General features: G+C 40.9%; 2 protein-coding genes across 15 annotated transcripts in view; one reads left to right on the forward strand and one right to left on the reverse strand.

Moving 5' to 3' along the window:
* LRRFIP2 (LRR binding FLII interacting protein 2) overlaps positions 1-1103 on the forward strand; it is a 100494-nt gene extending 99391 nt beyond the window's left edge. For all 10 annotated transcript variants that reach the window (XM_054552359.2, XM_054552353.2, XM_054552352.2 and 7 more), the window contains one exon: positions 146-1103. In XM_054552359.2, the coding sequence (XP_054408334.1) occupies positions 146-256 (111 nt within the window). In that variant the 3' untranslated portion in view covers positions 257-1103. The remainder of the gene's footprint in view (positions 1-145) is intronic.
* Positions 1104-3308: 2205 nt separating this feature from the next.
* The window catches only part of MLH1 (mutL homolog 1), a 58104-nt gene continuing 42238 nt past the window's right edge, over positions 3309-19174 (reverse strand). For 3 of the 5 annotated variants that reach the window (XM_024244317.3, XM_063722144.1, XM_054552348.2), the window contains exons 14-19: positions 13863-13971; positions 11830-11893; positions 6469-6633; positions 5547-5639; positions 5140-5253; positions 3309-3672 (exon numbers count right to left, since the gene is read on the reverse strand). In XM_024244317.3, coding sequence (XP_024100085.2) covers positions 3505-3672; positions 5140-5253; positions 5547-5639; positions 6469-6633; positions 11830-11893; positions 13863-13971 — 713 coding nt within the window. In that variant the 3' untranslated portion in view covers positions 3309-3504. Of the gene's footprint in view, positions 3673-5139; positions 5275-5546; positions 5640-6468; positions 6634-11829; positions 11894-13862; positions 13972-19174 lie in introns of all 5 variants that reach the window. The other 2 variants (XM_054552347.2, XM_054552349.2) reach the window with 1 other exon arrangement.

Consider the following 19174-nt stretch of genomic DNA (forward strand, 5'->3'; position numbering starts at 1 on the left):
CTAACTGATAGAAAAAATGAGGCTGTGGGTCCTGTGCAAGGCCATCACAATTAGCAGTGCTTTCATTTCCCAGGAAGTTGAAAATAGAGCAGCACTGGATGTTGTTTCTGACCACATGTAGTGACTGCACTCTCCCTGTCTCCAGTTACGAACAGCACTGGACAAGATTGAGGAGATGGAGATGACCAACAGCCACCTGGCCAAGCGGCTGGAGAAGATGAAGGCCAATAGGACAGCACTTCTGGCCCAGCAGTAGGAAAACCACCCTTCAACCTGGGTGATGCTCCTTGGGGCCCTACCTACAGGGACTGACTTTTGTCCATTGACACAAACCCCTTTTAGTACTGTTTTGAGTTTTGTCATTAAAACAGCCACCTTTGTATTTTATAATTTATGAGAGAATGAAGTCATTTTGAATCTACATGAATGAACACTTTGGATTTTGTTGTAGTTTGATTCTAGGCTAGAACCAGTCCATGCTGTTTTTATTTTTTATCTCTGTAATTGTAGAATCATGTTTACTCAACATTTTTCCCCAGCTGCCTCAGTAACTGGGCACTCGGAGGCCTTGGCACGGGTTCTGGAGGACAGACAGCAATTCTATGAGTGCTCACTGAGATACTTGCTGGAGACCTCAGAAAACACAAGTGCCTTCTCCACGGTGCAATTCAGACTTCAGTGATCTCCAGTGGTCAAAAGACATTTACCCTTAATATCAGACAACATTTATATTTTAGTGAAGAAACAAGTTCTCGGGTGGGGAATCTATGTTTCACTCAAATTTATATGTTTGGAGGAAAAAAGCCTTTTTTTGTAAAATATTTAAATTTATATAAGAAAATGTTAGAAAAAAATATGGGGAGTGTATATAAAACTTGCTTTATTGCATGGGGCAGGGGAAGTCTAGGCCTAATACTCTTAAAGTAAGAGTTGGGTCCTTTTTTTCTTCAATACAACTGTGCTGTACCTTGTAAAGTATTTTATCTGCTGCTTATTTGTGGAATGAAACCTCAAACCAACCCAAAGGGGGAGGGGAGGGCAGGGCAGGCAGATCGGAAATCTGCCTGCAGATTCTATTAAATACACCCTTTTGCCAACCACAATTGGCTACTGACATGTTCATTTTGTTACAGGAGACTTTAAAACAAATCATGGCAACCACATCCCTCTTCTTTTGTCTCCTCCTCAAGGAAAAACAATCTGGAATGTAGAACTTTTAAAGACTTGAGTTTCATCTTTAGAGGTACCCTGTCCAAGAGGTTTTTTTAAAATCATGGAGTACAACTACTTTGCAGAATTTATGATTCTCTTTTGCTCTTAGTACCCAGGTGGTTTTATTGAAATGATTATTGTATCTTTAAAGTGCTTACACAGAAAATATATTGGGGGAAAATCTAGCGACTAAAGGCACAGAAGATAATAAAACTAGACTTTAAAAAGGTAACTCAAAAGTGAATAAAATATCTAATATTTGTTCCTTTTTTAATTAGCCCTTCATTTTAAAAATATGGATACCAATCTCCTGAATTGAGATGATTTTCTATACATTTTCTTTCTTTCTTTTTATTTTCTTTTTTTTGAGACAGAGTTTTGCTCAGTCACCCAGGCTGGAGTGCAGTGGCACGATCTCGGCTCACTGCAACCTCTGCCTCCCAGGTTCAAGTGATTCTCCTGCCTCAGCCTCCCGAGTAGCTGGGACTACAGGTGTGCACCACCACACCTGACTAATTAATTTTTGTATTTTTAGTAGAGATGGGGTTTCATCATGTTGGCCAGACTGGTCTTGAACTCCTGACTTCAAGTGATCTGCCCACCTTGACCTCCCAAAGTGCTGGGATTAGAGGTGTGGGCCCCTGTGCCTGGCCTCTTTGTTTTTTTTTTTTTTTTTTTTTTTTTTTTTTTTTTTTGAGAGACAGTCTTGTGTTGTCACCCATGCTGGAGTACAGTGGCATGATCTTGGCTCAGTGCAACCTCTACCTTCTGGGTTCAAGCTTGATTCTCCTGTCTCAGCCTCCCAAGTAGGTGGGATTACAGGTGCCTGCCACCACACCCTAATTTTTGTATTTTTAGTAGAGTTAGGGTTTCACCATGTTGCCCAGGCTGGTCTCGAACTCCTGACCACAAGTGATCTGCCTGCCTCAGCCTCCCAAAGTGTTGGGATTACAGGCGTGAGCCACCGTGCCTCAGCCTATACATTTTCTAATAGTAGCAAGTTGTGTGGTTGGGGGTGGGTAGAAAGGTGTTCTAAAGTGCAGGTTTGTTCTAGAACTCCATCCCAGCTAAAACCAACATACTGTGTGGCCCAGCTCTTGAAGCTCAGAAAAACCCTCTTCCTCTCCACTCAAGGTTACCTAGCCTGTGCCCCACCTGGGCTCATGGAACCTCACTTCTGAGATGCCCTGGTCTACTTTATGGAGTTCTTATTGTTCAAAACTGACCTTGCCTATTTTTGTGGCACAATAAATATGTCTGTAACATTTTGTCTTCCTAGTCTTTCCAAGTGAAATTGCTCCATTTCTTCATAAGATGAGAGTAGTCTGTTCTTTATCACTGAACTTTCTTCATTGAATCTTGGAATATGGATTTTACCTTAAAACCACAGACATTCTTCCTTCCTGAGCTGAATGCTCCATTTCTCTAAATGTAGGCAAATATTAAGGAAGTTTATTTTGTCATTCACAGTTTAAATTTATATTTTTACATCATCCTTCAAACGATTACCTAGAAACTTCTTTATCTTAAGCTATTAGTACTCATAGTCATTAACAAAGTAGGCTAACTTAAAAACTCATACTTATGCCGGCCACAGTGGCTCATGCCTGTAATCCCAGCACTTACTTTGGGAGGCCGAGGCAGGAGGATCACCTGAGGTCAGGAGTTTGAGACCAGCTTGGCTTGGCCAGCATCGTGAAACCACATCTCTACTAAAAATACAAAAATTAGCCAGGTGTGGTGGCAGGCGCCTGTAATCCCAGCTACTTGGGAAGCTGAGGCAGGAGAATTGCTTGAACCCGGGAAGCGGAGGTTGCAGTGAACCAAGAGCGCGACACTGCACTCCAGCCTGGGCAACAGAGCAAGACTCCGTCTCAAAACAAAAAACAAAAAACTCATTATAGATGAAGTAAGGACTATTTTCTTTCTTCAAGTTTTTTCCCTTAATAATTAGCTTTGGTTATTATAGACACCAGATGATCAAATCAAGCTTTCTCCATGGTCAGTGCCATCAGAGCCTGTGACACATTCAAGACCTCTTTTTGGCATCTGAACTGCCACAATATATACATAATAAAATTAAATAAGAAATTATGTTAGGACACATCTGACTATTTATTTATAATCAATCCACTGTGTATAAAGGAATACTGTCAGTTAGAAGGCAAGTGTAAGTCTTAAGTGCTACCAACACTTACGTTGGTACACTTTGTATATCACACTTTGATACAACACTTTGTATCGGAATACAGAGAAAGAACAACACATCCCACAGTGCATAGATGACCATATTTAACACCTCTCAAAGACTTTGTATAGATCAGGCAGGTTAGCAAGCTGCAGGATATTTCCATCTTCTGTGAAATGTTTAGGAGGCAGAATGTGTGAGCGCAAGGCTTTATAGACAATGTGTTCCACAGTCCACTTCCAGGAGTTTGGAATGGAGCCAGGCACTTCACTCTGGAAAACACATTAGATGTCATAAGCCTCCCTGTTTGCATCCCAACATATACTGGTGTCCTGGCTGATGGGATGTGCACTGGGCCTGGAAAGACTTGGTGTTATCTAGGGCTTTTGAAGTGGATCTTGTGGGCCAGCCTCTCAGGGGATCCCACAGGCCTGAACACAAGAGGATTTTTTTTTGTTTGTCTGTTTAGAGACAAGGTCTTGCTCTGTCACCCAGGCTGAAGGGCAGTGGTGTGATCATGGCTCTACAGCCTCAAACTCCAGGGCTTAAGCCATCTTCCCACCTCAGCCTCCTAAAATGCTGGGATTACAGGTGTGAGCCACTGTGTCCAGCCAACATGAGGTTTTTAAGGAAGGAAAAGAAGCCGCTGCTCTGTGGGACTGTCTCCTGTGGAACCTTTGTTTTCATTCAGGGAGAAAATGGTTTTATTATAGCAGGAGCTAACATCATGTCTGATCCTGACTGATATTTGGATGGCAACCATAAGAAGTACCTAACTTACCATTAAAATCGGGTCTGAAAGTAATTCTAATCCCCAGGGGAGGAATGAAACTATTAATGAGGATTATTTTGCCTCATTATTCCTCTCCTTCTTGTAAGCCTTAGCTGTCTCATGTGTAAGAAAATGTTCTTTCTCAACTGTCCTTCCTTTTCTTGAGGTAAAATTTCCCATCAAATGAGATAGTTTCCACACAGTTTGGTAAGTGTGTTGCCTTCTCCACTGGAGTGAGAAATTCCCTAGAGGCTTTGGCCAACAGGACTAAATCTCTGCCCTCCCACCTACAGACTTGGAATCCTCGAGCATGCCTGACTGGCCTTCAGCCTCCTCATCTGAAACTTGCTCATACTGCTCAGGAAATGACTGTGAGCAATCAGGGGTCATACTCTGATTAAAGTGGGCTACTCTTTGATTCTTAGAATATTTCAACTCTCCCTTCCAACCTCCCCCAAAATATATGTTGATTTGAAAAGCATTATCATCTGACTGGGAAAAGTGACAATGAAACATTAGGAATCCAGGCACCCTTTTTGTGTCAAGCTGACCTGTAAGAGGAGTTATAGAGCCTTGTTTTCCTGGCAGGGCAGTGGTCGGATAAAGAGTAAGGCAAAAGCTGAGAGAGACTGAGGCAACTGACCCAGAATCTGAAGACTGGCTACACACTTCAGAGCTAACAGTGGGAGTATATGGACTCTCCAGCCTTAGACAATCTAACTCAACCTCCCATTTCTCACTGTGATGGCTTGTGTTTTCACATTTGACAATTTCTGAGGTCACTCTGGAGGTATGTTCTACATCAGCAGATGGAAGTAAAACTCATGAATAAAAGCTGACTATTATGTTTGAAACTTGTTGGGTAAAAAGAAATCCCGAAATTTTAGAGATGGGCAAGTTTCATCTCCTAAAGATTGTATGAGGGCCTGTCCTAGTCCTGGGGTGCCAATGTGCATCACCACTGTACCTGCTGGCCTGAGAGGGTCGACTCCTCAGATATGTACTGCTTCCGGATGGAGTAGAACATAGCACATTCTTTACTGAGGCTTTCAAAACATTCCTTTTCTTCATCCCAATTCACCTGGTCCAAAGAATCCAATACCTCAAAATAGGTACGAATTTAAACATTCTCATTCTAAACGGAGATCACAGACTACTTAAAGCTAAAAAATGAAATGTGATACTTTAGGCGTTAGAACTATAAATGGGACTGCTGAATATTGCTGGGGATGAATATTAGTGGGAATGAGAGCAGGCCTTCAGCTATCCCACCCTTATCATCTTTATCATTCCAGATCAAAGGGTGGTCATTTGCCCTTTCCCTCCAGCACACATGCACGTACCGAAATGCTTAGTATCTGCTTGATCACTGACCTCAGTGGCTAGTCGAAGAATGAAGATAGGCAGTCCTTCCAAAGGGGGCACATAGTTGTCAATCAGAAGGGGTAATCCAATCAAGTTCCCTACCTGCTTGCAGGAAAAAGGACAAGGGAACAAGAAATAATGCTGTCATAGTTTAAACAAATTCCATTTCTCCAGTGCTTTCCCAGGCCTTGTCCTCCTATCTGCCACTCTGGGTGACCACGTTACTTGATTGGGCTGGGCACTGGGGGCAGACCTAAACACTTAAAAAGAGTTTTTCATCCTGACAAACAGCACAGCAGAACAACCTTTTCTTTGGATCTGTTCACCATCCAAAGAACACATAAAGATGGAGAGCCCCAAAGATCAAGGAATAAGAAGAAATGGGAGCAAATGGCATAATCTCATTTACAATGGCCTGCAGGGATTCGGGTCTCCATGTCTGGGTCCTTCACCCTGGGAACAAGAGTAGGCATGCATGGATAGTAGTACAGTTATGTAACCTAGAAATGCAAATAGGGAGTGGAGAGGATGTCACATATGTCACTTGCTGCTTCTGAGGGGAGGCCTAGTCCTGACCTTGGAATGTTTTTTTTTTTTTGAGACGCAGTCTCGCTCTGTCACCTAGGCTAGAGTGCAGTGGTGCAATCTCGGCTCACTGCAACTTCTGCCTCTTGGGTTTAAGCGATTCTTCTGCCTCAGCCTCCTGAGCAGCTTGGATTACAGGCACCCGCCACCATGCCTGGCTAATTTTTCTATTTTTTTAGTAGAGATGGGGTTTCACCATGTTGGCCAGCTGGTTTTGAATTCCTGACCCCAAGTCATCTGCCCACGTCAGCCTCCCAAAGTGCTGGGATTACAGGCATGAGCCACCGTGCCCGGCCGGAAATTTTATTTGAAGAATACAACAGAAGTATAAGAATGGCTGTCACACCTCATCAATTTCCAAAGAGAAATAGTCTGCAAGCATCTCAGCCTTCTTCTTCAGAAACTCAACAATGTATTCAGCAAGTCCTTCTTTGGGACCATCTTCCTCTGTCCAGCCACTCTCTGGACTATCTAAGGCAAGCATGGCGAGGTCAAAGAGCGGTGCTGGCTCCTAGGTAGGAAGAAGCAAGAACATGAAGGAGGAAGCTTTAATGGAGCATCGAAATGAAGCCTAAATTCCCACGAATCCACTATCAGAATAGCAGGTGAGAAACCACAAATGTAACACTCATCCCCCATATACCCCAAAGGAAGTGCCTGAACAATCCACAACAAAACCCCTTTCCTCCTCTTCGTCAATGGCCATTTCAACAGAGAAGATACGACAGACAAAAAGCCTGCTGAACGGATGGGAAGGGTGAAGCCCTGGGGAGGTACTTTCCTTCTGTGTAGCCTTAAGGACTCAACTTTTGTATTTCTAGAAAACCACCAGGCAGATCATTTCTTTCTACTGCCTCATAACTAAAGCGGGGGCGGGGGGGTGAGGATGGAGAGTGAGTTAAATTGAATGACATTTCAGGCAAATCATCTAATGCAGAAACAAAGGGAAAACTATGCTTAAAAATAAGATGTCTAAGTTATCTTCCATTTCTCCCCTTCTGATATTGTTACTCATACTTTTACATATGTTGTAAACCCACAGTACATTATTTTTTCATAAGAGAAGAGTCCATTATCAAAAGGATATAACAATCCTAAATGTTTATGTACCCAATAACAGAGCTTTAAAATATATGGGCCGGGCGTGGTGGCTCATGCCTGTAATCCCAGCACTTTGGGAGGCTAAGCTGGGCGGATCACGAGGTCAGATCGAGACCATCCTTGCTAACACGGTGAAACCCTGTCTCTACTAAAAATACAAAAAATTAGCTGGGCGTGGTGACAGGCGCCTGTAGTCCCAGCTATTCGGGAGGCTGAGGTAGGAGAATGGCGTGAACCTGGGAGGCGAAGCTTGCAGTGAGCCGAGTTCACACCACTGCACTCCAGCCTGGGCGAAAGAGCAAGACTCCGTCTCAAAAAAAAAAAAAAATCATATATATGTATATATATGAAGGCAAAAACTAAGAGAACTGAAAAGAGAACAGACAAATCATAATTATAGTTGGAAGTTTCAATACCCCTTTCTCAATAACAGAACAGGCAGAAAATCAGTAAAGATACAAGACTTGGGCATCACTATCAACTTGATATACTTAGAACATTCGACTCAATGAGATCAGAATACGAATTCTTTTCAAGTACACATGGAACATTTACCAACACAGACCATATTCTGGGCCATAAAAAAAGTTTCAATAAGTGTATAAAAAAAGGCAAGTATGTTCTTTGACTGAGATGGAAATAAATTAGAAATCAATAACATTGTTTTTAAAATCCTCAAGAGATTGGAAACTAAATAACACAGTTCTAAAAAACCTGTAGGTCAAAGAAGAAATCAAAAGGGAAATTAGAAGGTATTTTGAACTGAATGAAAATGAAAACAAACTATCAAAATTTGTGGGATGCTGTTGAAGCAGTGCTTAAGGGAAATTTGTAGCACTTAACACCTGTATTAGAAAAGAAGAAAGGTCTCAAATCCATGACCTCAGCTTCTACCTTAAGAAATGTGAAACAGGCCAGCCACGGTGGCTCACACCTGTAATCCCAGCACTTTGGGAGGCCAAGGCAGGTGGATCACCTGAGGTCAGGAGTTTGAGACCAGCCTGGCCAACATAGTGAAACCCCATCTCTACTAAAAATACAAAAATTAGCTGGGTGTGGTGGTGCATGCCTGTAATCTCAGCTACTTGGGAGGCTTAGACACAGGAATCGCTTGAACCTGGGAGGCTGAGGTTAGTGAGCAGAGATCGCAACACTGCACTGCACTCCAGCCTGGGCGACAGAGCAAGACTCTGTCTCAAAAAAAAAAAAGAAATGTGAAACAGAAGACAAATTAAACCAAAATAGGTATAAGAAAGATTAAAAGTCAGAGCAGATATCAATGAAATAGAAAATAGAAAAGAAAAATCTATGAAACCAAAAGTTAGTTCTTTGAGAAGATCAATAAAATTGATAAACCTCTAGCTAAACTGACCAAGTTAAAAAGAAAAGCCTGAAATTACCAATATTAGGAATGAGAGAGGTTATGTCACCAAGAGATCCATAGATAGTAAAAGAATAAGAAATATTATAAATAACTTTATGTCAGTAAATTTAAAAACTTAGATTAAATGGACAAATTTCTTCAAAGAAACAAAATACCAAAGCTTACCTAAGAAGAAACAGATAACCTGAATAGCTGTATACTATTAAAGAAATAGAATTTGCAGTTAAAAACCTTCCCATGAAGAAAATCTCCAAGCCCAAGATGGCTTCACTGTTGAGTTCTACCAAACATTAAGGAATAATTTTAACATCAATTCTACACAAAACTCTTTCAGAAAATGGAAAAGGAGGGGATACTTACCAACTCATTCTATGAGGCCAGCATTACCCTGATACAAAAACCAAAGACTAAAAGAAAACTATAAACTAGTAACATTCATGAGCACAGATAAAATAATTATAATAAAAATTTTAGCAAATCAAATCCCATAATAAATAAAAAGGGATTGTATATTATAACCAAGCAGGGTTCATCCCAGGAATGCAAAGACTGGTTTAACGTATGAAAATCAATGTAATTCGCTATATTAACAAACTATAAAAGAAAAATCATATGATTATCTCAGTAGATGCAAAAAAAGCATTTGAAAAAAATTCAACATCCAATCCTAAATAAAATCTCTAGCAAATGAGGAACAGAGGGAACTTCCTCAACCTCATAATGGGCATCTACAAAAAAACCTATATGGCTAACAGCATACTTAATGTTTTGTGAAAGACTTTCCCCTTTCCCCCTTAGATCAGTAACAAGAGAAGGATTTCCATTCTTACCACTTCGTTTTTCGCGTGTGTGTGTGTGTGTGTGTGTGTGTTGCCCAGGCTGGAGTGCAGTGGTGCATTCTTGGCTCACTGCAACCTCCGCCTCCTGGGTTCAAGCGATTCTCGTGCCTCAGCCACCCAAGTAGCTGGGATTACAGACGTGGACTGCCACACCCAACTATATTTTGTATTTTTAATAGAGACAGAGTTTCACCATGTTGGCCAGGCTGATCTCAAACTCCTGGCCTCAAGTAACTTGCCCACCATACCCTCCCAAAGTGCTAGGATTAGAGGCATGAGCCACCATGCCCGGCCCATTCTTACCACTTCTATTCAACATTGTATTGGAGGCTCTAGCCAGTGCAGTCAGTCAAGAGAAAGAAATAAAAGGCGGCCGGGCGCAGTGGTTCACGCCTGTAATCCCAGCACTTTGGGAGGCCGAGACAGGCAGATTACCTGAGGTCAGGAGTTCAAGACCAGCTCGGCCACATGGTGAAACCCCGTCTCCACTAAAAATACAAAAAAATTAGCCAGGCGTGGTGGCGGGTGCCTGTAATCCCAGCTACTCAGAAGGCTGAGGCAGGAGAATCGCCTGAACCCAGGAGGTGGAGGTTCCAGTAAGCCGAGATCCAGCCACTGTACTCCAGCCTAGGTGACAAAAGCGAAATTCCATCTTAAAAAAAAAAAAAAAGGAAGAAAGAAAGAAAGAAAAGGTGTTCAGTTTGCACAGGAAGAAGTAAAAGTTTCTTTATTCTCAGAAGACATGATCATATATAGAAAATCTGATAGAATCTACAAAAAATCTACTAGAACTAGTAAGTGAGTTTAACAAGGTTGCAAGATACAGCATCAATGTACAAAACTATACGTATTTCTATATACTAGCAAATAAACAATAGGAAATTGAAGTTTTTTGGGTGGGTGAAGTAACTCATGCCTACAATCCTAGCACTCTGGGAGGCTGAGGCAAGAGGATCACTTGAGGCCATGAGTTTGAGATTAGCCTTGGTAACACAAGACTCCCATTTCTACGAAAAAAATTAAAAAAAAAAAATTAGCCAGGTGTGGTGGTACACACTTGTATTCCTAGCTACTTGAGCCTAGGAGTTCAAAGCTTCAGTGACCTATGATCATGCCACTGCACTCCAGCCTAGGCAAGAGTGAGACCCCTGTCTCTTAAAAAAAAAAAAAAAAAAATTTGAGGCCAGGCGCAGTGGCTCACATCTGTAATCCCAGCACTTTGGGAAGCCAAGGTGGGCGGATCACCTGAGGTCAGGAGTTCAAGACCAGCCTGGCCAACATGGTGAAACCCCCTCTCTACTAAAAATAGTTTAAAAAATTAGCAGGGCGTGGTGGCATATGCCTGTAATCCCAGCTACTTGGGAGGCTGAGGCAGTTTGAGAATCGCTGGAACCCAGGAGGCGGAGGTTGCAGTGAGCCAAGATTTTGCCATTGCACTCCAGCCTGGGCAACAGAGCAAGACTCTGTCTCAAAAAAGAAAAGAAAAAAGAAAATTTTTGAAAAATGCCATTTAGCATTAAAAAATGTGAAATACTAAGGGATTTATCTAACAAAAGTTTTTCACCCTAAATTGATCTAGATTCAATATAATCCCAATCAAAATCTCAGCAGGCTTCTTGTAGAGTATATCACATGAAAAAAGAGGATATGAAACCATATAAACAGTATGATTTTTAACTCAGAACTAAAATTCAGCATTGAAAAAGTTTTTGACAGTTTTCACAAAGGCATAGAAAAAAAAAAGTCTTGGAAGAAATCGACTAAAATTGTTGGCAGGGGTTGTGTTTGGACCACGGCTTTAGACAATGTTTATTTTTATCCCTTTCCAAGTATTAAGTGTCAATAGATATTTATTTTTTTTGAGAGAATCTCGCTCTGTTGTCCAGGCTGGAGTGCAGTGGCATGATCTCAGCTCATTGCAACCTCTGCCTCCTGGGTTCAAATGATTCTCCTGCCTCAGCCTCCTGAGTAGCTGGGATTACAGGCGCCCACCACCATGCCCTGCTAATATTTGTAATTTAGTAGAGACAGGGTTTCATCATATTGGTCAGGCTGGTCTTGAACTCCTGACCTCAAATGATCTGCCCGCCTCGGCCTCCCAAAGTGGTGGGATTACAGGCATGAGCCACCACACCCAGCCGAGTATCAGTAGATATTATTAACTTCTATACTAATAAACATTTAAGTTGGCTACCAAATGACTATTTTGCTAAAAAGTATAAAACTTCTTATAGATACTTCCATATGCAAATCATACAATACAGCAACTATCCTAAGAATTTTTAGAAAAATTTAATATACTACAAATAAGATATTAGTGGAGAGCTACTATTTTCAGAAATGATCAGTTGAAATTTCAGAAGTGAAAAGGATCTAAACTTACCGATAACCTCAGAACACCAAAATTGGCAAAATCATAAATGAGTATCTGGTAGAACAGTTCTTCACTGAAAATAAAAATGAAGTGACTTTAAGGAAAAGCTGAATTCATGCTTGAAATACAAGCAGTTGGGACAAAATGGGAGAAGTAATCCCTGAAACAAGGATGAGACAGAAATAGTTCTGCCTGGCTGTGGAATCTGGTTAACAGTCTAACAAAATCTTTTACCCCTCCAAAGAGCTGGGATTCCCAACGTCTTCAACCAGGGGTCTGAGTGGCCAGCCTCTAACAGACAGGTTAGAGCACTAAGACCAAGTCTGGCTTGCTACCACTCATGTTCTGTCCCTATCTGTCTGGTGCTATAAAAGGTTTCTGACACTCTGCAGTAAAATTTAAAAACTTTTTGTCTGCTTACCTTTCCCCCACTTACAAAGAATCCGATAAATCACTTTTTTTTTTTTACAACTTATTAAAAAGTATGTGAAATGTACAGGAAAGGCAGGGAGTCTTCCTAAATAATCAAAAGTAGACCTAAGGCAGGATTCTACTGTGCTGACATGTAGTTTAGGATGACACACTGGCTGGCAATAGTCCAAAAGCAGTTATGAAGTACACACTATACTGAATTACTTCCAAAAACACAATGGGAATTTAAATGCCACATTTATATGGTACTTTATAGTTCTTAAAACACATTGAACCCCATAGACTTGCTTAAAGACCTCTCATCAAAGCAGACAAAGCACCTTCTATGTCTGCATTTTGGTGGGGAAACTGAGGCACCTATTGAGTAGCTGACTTTTCTACGTCAGTTAGTAAAGTGCTAAAGGAAGGACTTCAATCCAGATATTGAGCTCTGAACCTGGTTCTCTCCCTATGTTTTCTACCCCCTTACTGGAAAACCATTCACATTTATTAACAGCTGCAAATCTGGGACTGGCCTGGATTTGTATCTGTGAGATGAAAGAACATGAATACAACTGTGATTTGGGGCCTTGGAGGTCATTCCCTTAAACACGCTGGAAAAGAAAAAGCAAGGGGAGTAGAATTCCTAACAAATTAAAAAGTGACAGCTCACTATACAAGCCCAAGCATTCTCAAAGCAGACAATGGAATTTGAACAGAGTGGCACCAAACGGGTTTCCGAGCCTAGAAGGAATGAGGTCTGAATACATACAAGGAGGTACATGTGCTAACAGGAAGCTTCTGGACTGGGGCAATTTCAAGGGATGGCGAATAGGTTTCTATCTCATGTACCAACTCCATGCAATGTATAGTGGCTGCCTCACTCACAGGGCCAATAAGCATTCTGAGGCCACAGCAGGGCTTAGAGGGAGAGTCGCACAGTAGATAGGTGATCTCTAGTAGATGCAAGGTGGCAGCATCCTCCCATATGCATTACCTATTTGAGAGCAGATTTAACAGAGATGCTAGACTCAACAGGAGCTCATCCACCAAGGTCCCTGGAAACAATCAATAGAAATGTTGCCAGCCATGCAATAGTCAAATGAAACTGCCGGAGTCACCTTTCCTGTGCTGATCAAGCCCACTGGCTCACTTGGTGGCTGGAGTAGGCCTTTGCTCCATTCTCAAAGCTGGGAGGAAAGAAGGCATCAGGTCTTCTTTCTCTTGCATCACCTACAGTACTCTGTTGCACAGAGCAGATATCAGAATTCTCTAGCAGCACCAAACCCTCACCACCTGGTTCACAACATTTATAGGGCACTGAGCAACTACCAAGGACTAGGCTTCTTGGGTTATTTCTTACCCTCACAAACAAACAAACAAAACCCCTCCACGTGAACTAGTAATACCACAACTTACAGATGAGAAATCTGAGATGTAGTTTAGGAATGTAACTTGTCTACAGTCAAATAAATGGGAAATGGTCAAACTTGGATTTGAAACCATATGTGTCTGACTCCAAAGCCTGTGCCCTCCCAACTAGCTCATGCTGCTCTCCTTAGCTTTTGTGCCTGTGCTCCCTGGACCATTGTTGTAGTAGCTCTGCTTGTTCACACACTCAACTGATTTACCTAAGCTTGGTGGTGTTGAGAAGGTATAACTTGGTTTGATGCTGTGCCAAGGCCCACTGAGGATTCACACAGCCCACGAAGGAGTGGTTATGCAACATCTCCCGGAGAACTGCAAAACAAAAAATAAAACCAAAAAACAGGTAAGTAACAGAATCCTACCAACCCCACTTCATTGCCCAAAGCACCAAGAACCAGAACTAGAGACACCAAGTAAGCAAAGAAGCCTGAATTGAGCCTCCTGGTGAAAACAAACACAAATGAGGAATAAAATATAACTAATCTTTTAACATGCAACAAGGAATTGCTAAAAGATTAAAGAACACTCAAGGATCAAAATCTAAGACAAAGCAGGAACTCAGAGAGGTAACGAGATCTCTGAGGTCAACTTTATCAAAAGACTTTACAGAAACCTCAGGAATCACAAACATTAGTTTTCACAGGCTCTGAAGGTGGCAAAAGGAGGACAAAATCATGGAATGGTTTGAAATGGAGAGTCTAATAGGAGACCACTTCCCCAACACATTAAGCTGAGACTCCAAGGGCTGCACCCCCAGTGAAAAGGAAAACCATACTACTATGCCCATGCCCACTCCCCTGCCCCTCCAAGGGCAAAATTGCCACCTCTAGCACTGGTGTTGGAAGAAAAAATGACACCCTGTGAATGTGTAATCATAAACTGGTCCTCACATGCTTTTCCAGCCAGGATTCATGCTAAGCAGGTTGCCTGAAAACCTTAAGCGGAGATTTTAATTTAAACTGATATCGGGGCTGACTGCTCCTCCAGTTTCCTAGTAGAATCAAATGCAAATTCTCTCTGCAGAATTTCATTGTCAACACAGGCTTCAAGTAATTCCCCACAGATAAAGTACGAGGAATTAACAGTTACAAAATTACAAAAAACACAAAAAATGCCCCATGAATTAGAATCCAGAAGAATCCACAGAATGAGATCTGTAAAGGTTTCGGGAATTGGAAAGATCAGCAAATAACATAAAATAAGTATGTTCAGCATGCTCAAGAAGTATTAAAACCATGAGTAAGCAGCAGGACACTATCCACTATCTCCTGGGATCAAGATTTCCAAAAAAGCATGATTTATAGTCCTTTGGGTATATACCCAGTAATGGGATGGCTGGGTCAAATGATATTTCTAGTTCTAGATCCTTGAGGAATCGCCACACTGACTTCCACAAGGGTTGAACTAGTTTACAGTCCCACCAACAGTGTAAAAGTGTTCCTATTTCTCCACATCCTCTCCAGCACCTGTTGTTTCCTGACTTTTTAATGATTGTCATTCTAACTGGTGTGAGATGGTATCTCATTGTGGTTTTGATTTGCATTTCTCTGATGGCCAGTGATGGTGAGCATTTTTTCATGTGTTTTTTGGCTGCATAAATGTCTTCTTTTGAGAAGCGTCTGTTCATGTCCTTCGCCCAGTTTTTGATGGGGTTGTTTGTTTTTTTCTTGTAAATTTGTTTGAGTTCATTGTAGATTCTGGATATTAGCCCTTTGTCAGATGAGTAGGTTGCGAAAATTTTCTCCCATTTTGTAGGCTGCCTGTTCACTCTGATGGTAGTTTCTTTTGCTGTGCAGAAGCTCTTTAGTTTAATTAGATCCCATTTGTCAATTTTGGCTTTTGTTGCCATTGCTTTTGGTGTTTTAGACATGAAGTCCTTGCCCATGCCTATGTCCTGAATAGTCATGCCTAGGTTTTCTTCTAGGGTTTTTATGGTTTTAGGACTACAAATCATGCTGCTATAAAGACACATGCACACGTATGTTTATTGCGGCACTATTCACAATAGCAAGACTTGGAACCAACCCAAATGTCCAACAATGATAGACTGGATTAAGAAAATGTGGCACACATACACCATGGAATACTATGCAGCCATAAAAAATGATGAGTTCATGTTCTTTGTAGGGACATGGATGAAATTGGAAATCATCATTCTCAGTAAACTATTCCAAGAACAAAAAACCAAACACCGCATATTCTCACTCATAGGTGGGAATTGAACAATGAGAACACATGGACACAGGAAGGGAACATCACACTCTGGGGACTGTTGTGGGGTGGGGGGAGGCGGGGGAGAGATAGCTTTAGGAGATATACCTAATGCTAAATGACAAGTTAATGGGTGCAGCACACCAGCATGGCACATGTATACATATATAACTAACCTGCACATTGTGCACATGTACCCTAAAACTTAAAGTATAATAATAATGAAATTTAAAAAAGGAAAAAAAAAAGATTTCCAAAAGAGCACATAAAGTTTTTAAAAATGAAAAATACAATAATTGAAAAGAAAAATCAAGATAGACTTAAAAAGAGATTTGACAAAGTTAACAAGCTAATTAACTGGAAGGTAGATCAACAAAATTATCCAGAATGTAGCACAGAAAGATAAAGAAATTGAAAATATGTAAAGATAACTTATGCACATGGGAGATAATAAATACATAACTCATGTTCCAGAAGGAGTTGGAGAGAGGGCAGGAAGAGGACAATATCTGAAGACTTTGAAGACAAAATACCTGAGAATATCCCAGAAGTGATGAAAACTGTCAAGTCTCAGCTAGTAAACCCAACAAAATCCACACATGACACACAGGGTTACTACATGGTGTTTTTGAAAGGAGATCTTAAAGGTACTCAGAAAGAAGAGAGATTACCCACTAAGTAAATAAAATATAAGACTGGTAGCTGAATTTTCAACAGGTAATAAATTTTAAGATTGATAGCTGAATTTTCAAGAGCAAGAGTAGAAATCAGAAAATGATACCCTATTACCTTCAATGCACTAAGAAAAAATAATTACCAATCTAGAGTTTTAAACCCAACACAAATACTTTTCAAAATAAGAGTGAATTATACAAAGCAAAAAAGTTTGCCACGGCTATTGTTTGAATGTCTGTGTCCCCACAAAATTCATATGTTAAATCCTAACCCCCAAGGTGATACTATTAGGAGGTGGGGCCTTTGGGAGGTGATTAGGTCTTCCCTCATAATTGGGATTAGTGGGATTAGCCCTTATGAAAGAAACTCCAGAGAGCTAGCTATTCCCTTCCACCATGTAAGGATACAGCTAGAAGGCGCCATGTATGAGGAAGCGGGCCCTCACTAGACACTAAATCTGTCAGTGCCTTGATCTTGGACTTCCCAGTTTTTAGAACTCTGAGAAATAAACTTCTATTGTCTTAAACCTAAAAGGACTAAGCCATCAAAGGCCCCACTAAAGGTTTAGGCAGACCATAAAACATCTATAGGAAAGAATTATGATCAAATAATACGTGGTAAATCCAAACAAACTGACAATAAGAGGTATCACAGAACAAGTAGATACAGGCACACCTCTGAGATATTGCAGGTTCAGTTCCAGACTACAGCAATAAAGTCAATATCACAATAAAGCAAGTCATGTGAAATTTTTTGTTTTTCAGTGCATATAAAACTTACGTTTACACCACACTGTAGTCTATCAAGTGTGCAAATAGCATTATGTCTAAAATCAATGTACGCAGCTTAATTTAAAAACACTTTTTTGCTGGCCAGGCGCAGTGGCTCATGCCAATAATACCAGCACTTTGGGAGCCCGAGGTGGGCAGATCACCAGAGATCAGGAGTTCGAGACGAGCCTGGCCAACATAGTAAAATCCTGTCTCTACTAAAAATACAAAAATTAGCCAGGCGTGGTGGCACATGCCTATAATCCCAGCTACTTGGGAGGCTGAGGCACAAGAATCACTTGAACCTGGGAGGTGGAGGTTGCAGTGAGCTGAGATTGTGCCAGCACACTCCAACCTGGCCGACAGAGTGAATCTCTGTCTCCAATAAATAAATAAATAAAATTAAAAAGGTTTTTGCTAAAAAATGCTAACAGTCATCTGAGCTGTCGGCGAATTGTTATCTTTTTGCTGGTGGAGGATCTAGCCCTGATGATGGCTGTTGACTGATCAGGGTGGTGATTGCTGAAGGTTGAGGAAGCTGTTGCAATTTCTTGAAATAAGACAACAGTGAAGTTTGCTGCATCAATTGATTTTTCCTTTCATGAAAGATTTCTCTGTAGCTTGTCATGTTGTTTGATAGCATTTTACTCACAGTAGAAATTCTTCCAAAACTAGCGTCAATCCACTCAAACCCTGCTGCTGCTTTACCAAGTAAGTTTATATAATATTCTAAATCCTTTGTTGCCATTTCAACAATATTAACAGCATCTTCACCAGAATTAAGTTCTTTCTCAAGAAACTACTTTCTGTGCTCATCCATAAGAAGCAACTCCTCATCTGTTCAAATTTTATCATGGGATTGCAGCAATTCAGTCATATCTTCAGGCTCCACTTCCAATTTTCTTGTGATTTCCACCACATCCGCAGCTACTTCCTCCACTGAAGTCTTGAACCCCTCAAAGTTATCCATGAGGGCTGGATGCAATTTCTTCCAAACTCCTGTTAATGTTGATATTTTAACTTCCTCCCAGGAATCTCGAATGTTTCTCAGGGCAACTAAAATGATGAATTCTTTCCAGAGGTTTTCAATTTACTTGGCTCAGATCCATCAGAAGAATCACTATCTATGGCAGCTAGAGCCCTATGAAATGTATTTCTTAAATAAGACCTGAAAGTCAGTATCACTCCTTGATCCATGGGTTGCAGAATAGATGCTGTGTTAGTGTTCATCTCCTTATATATCTCCATTAGAGATCTAGGGTGACCAGGTACATTGTTAATGAGCAGTAATATTTTGAAAGGCATCTTTTTTTCTGAACAGTAGGTCTCAACAATGGGGTTAAAATATTCAGTAAATCATGTTCTAAAAAGATGCTGTCATCTAGGCTTTGTTGTTCCACTTATAGAGCACAGGCAGAGTAGAGTTAGCATAATTCTTAAGGGCCCTGGGATTTTTGGAATGGCAAATGAGCACTGGCTTCAACTTAAAGTCACCAGATGCATTAGTACCTATTAGAGAGTCAACCTGTCTTTTGAAGCTTTGAAGCCAGGCAGTGACTTTTCCTCTTTAACTATGTAAGTCATAGATGACACCTTCTAATAGAAGATTGTTTTGTCTACATTGAAAATCTGTTGTTTAGTGTAAGCCACCTTCATCAATTAGATCTTCTGGATAACTTGCTACAGCTTCTACATCAGCACTTGTGGCTTCTTTCCTTAAACCTCATCAATCTCTGCTGGCTTCCAAGTTTTCTTCTGTAGCTTCCTCACCCCTCTCAGTTTTCAAAGAATTGAAGCAAGTTAGGGCTTTACCCTGGATTAGGCTTTGGCTTAAGGGAATGCTGTGACTGATTTGATCT

This window comes from Pongo abelii, chromosome 2 (assembly GCF_028885655.2).
Source record: "Pongo abelii isolate AG06213 chromosome 2, NHGRI_mPonAbe1-v2.0_pri, whole genome shotgun sequence".
NCBI classification, from domain to species: Eukaryota; Metazoa; Chordata; class Mammalia; order Primates; family Hominidae; genus Pongo; species Pongo abelii.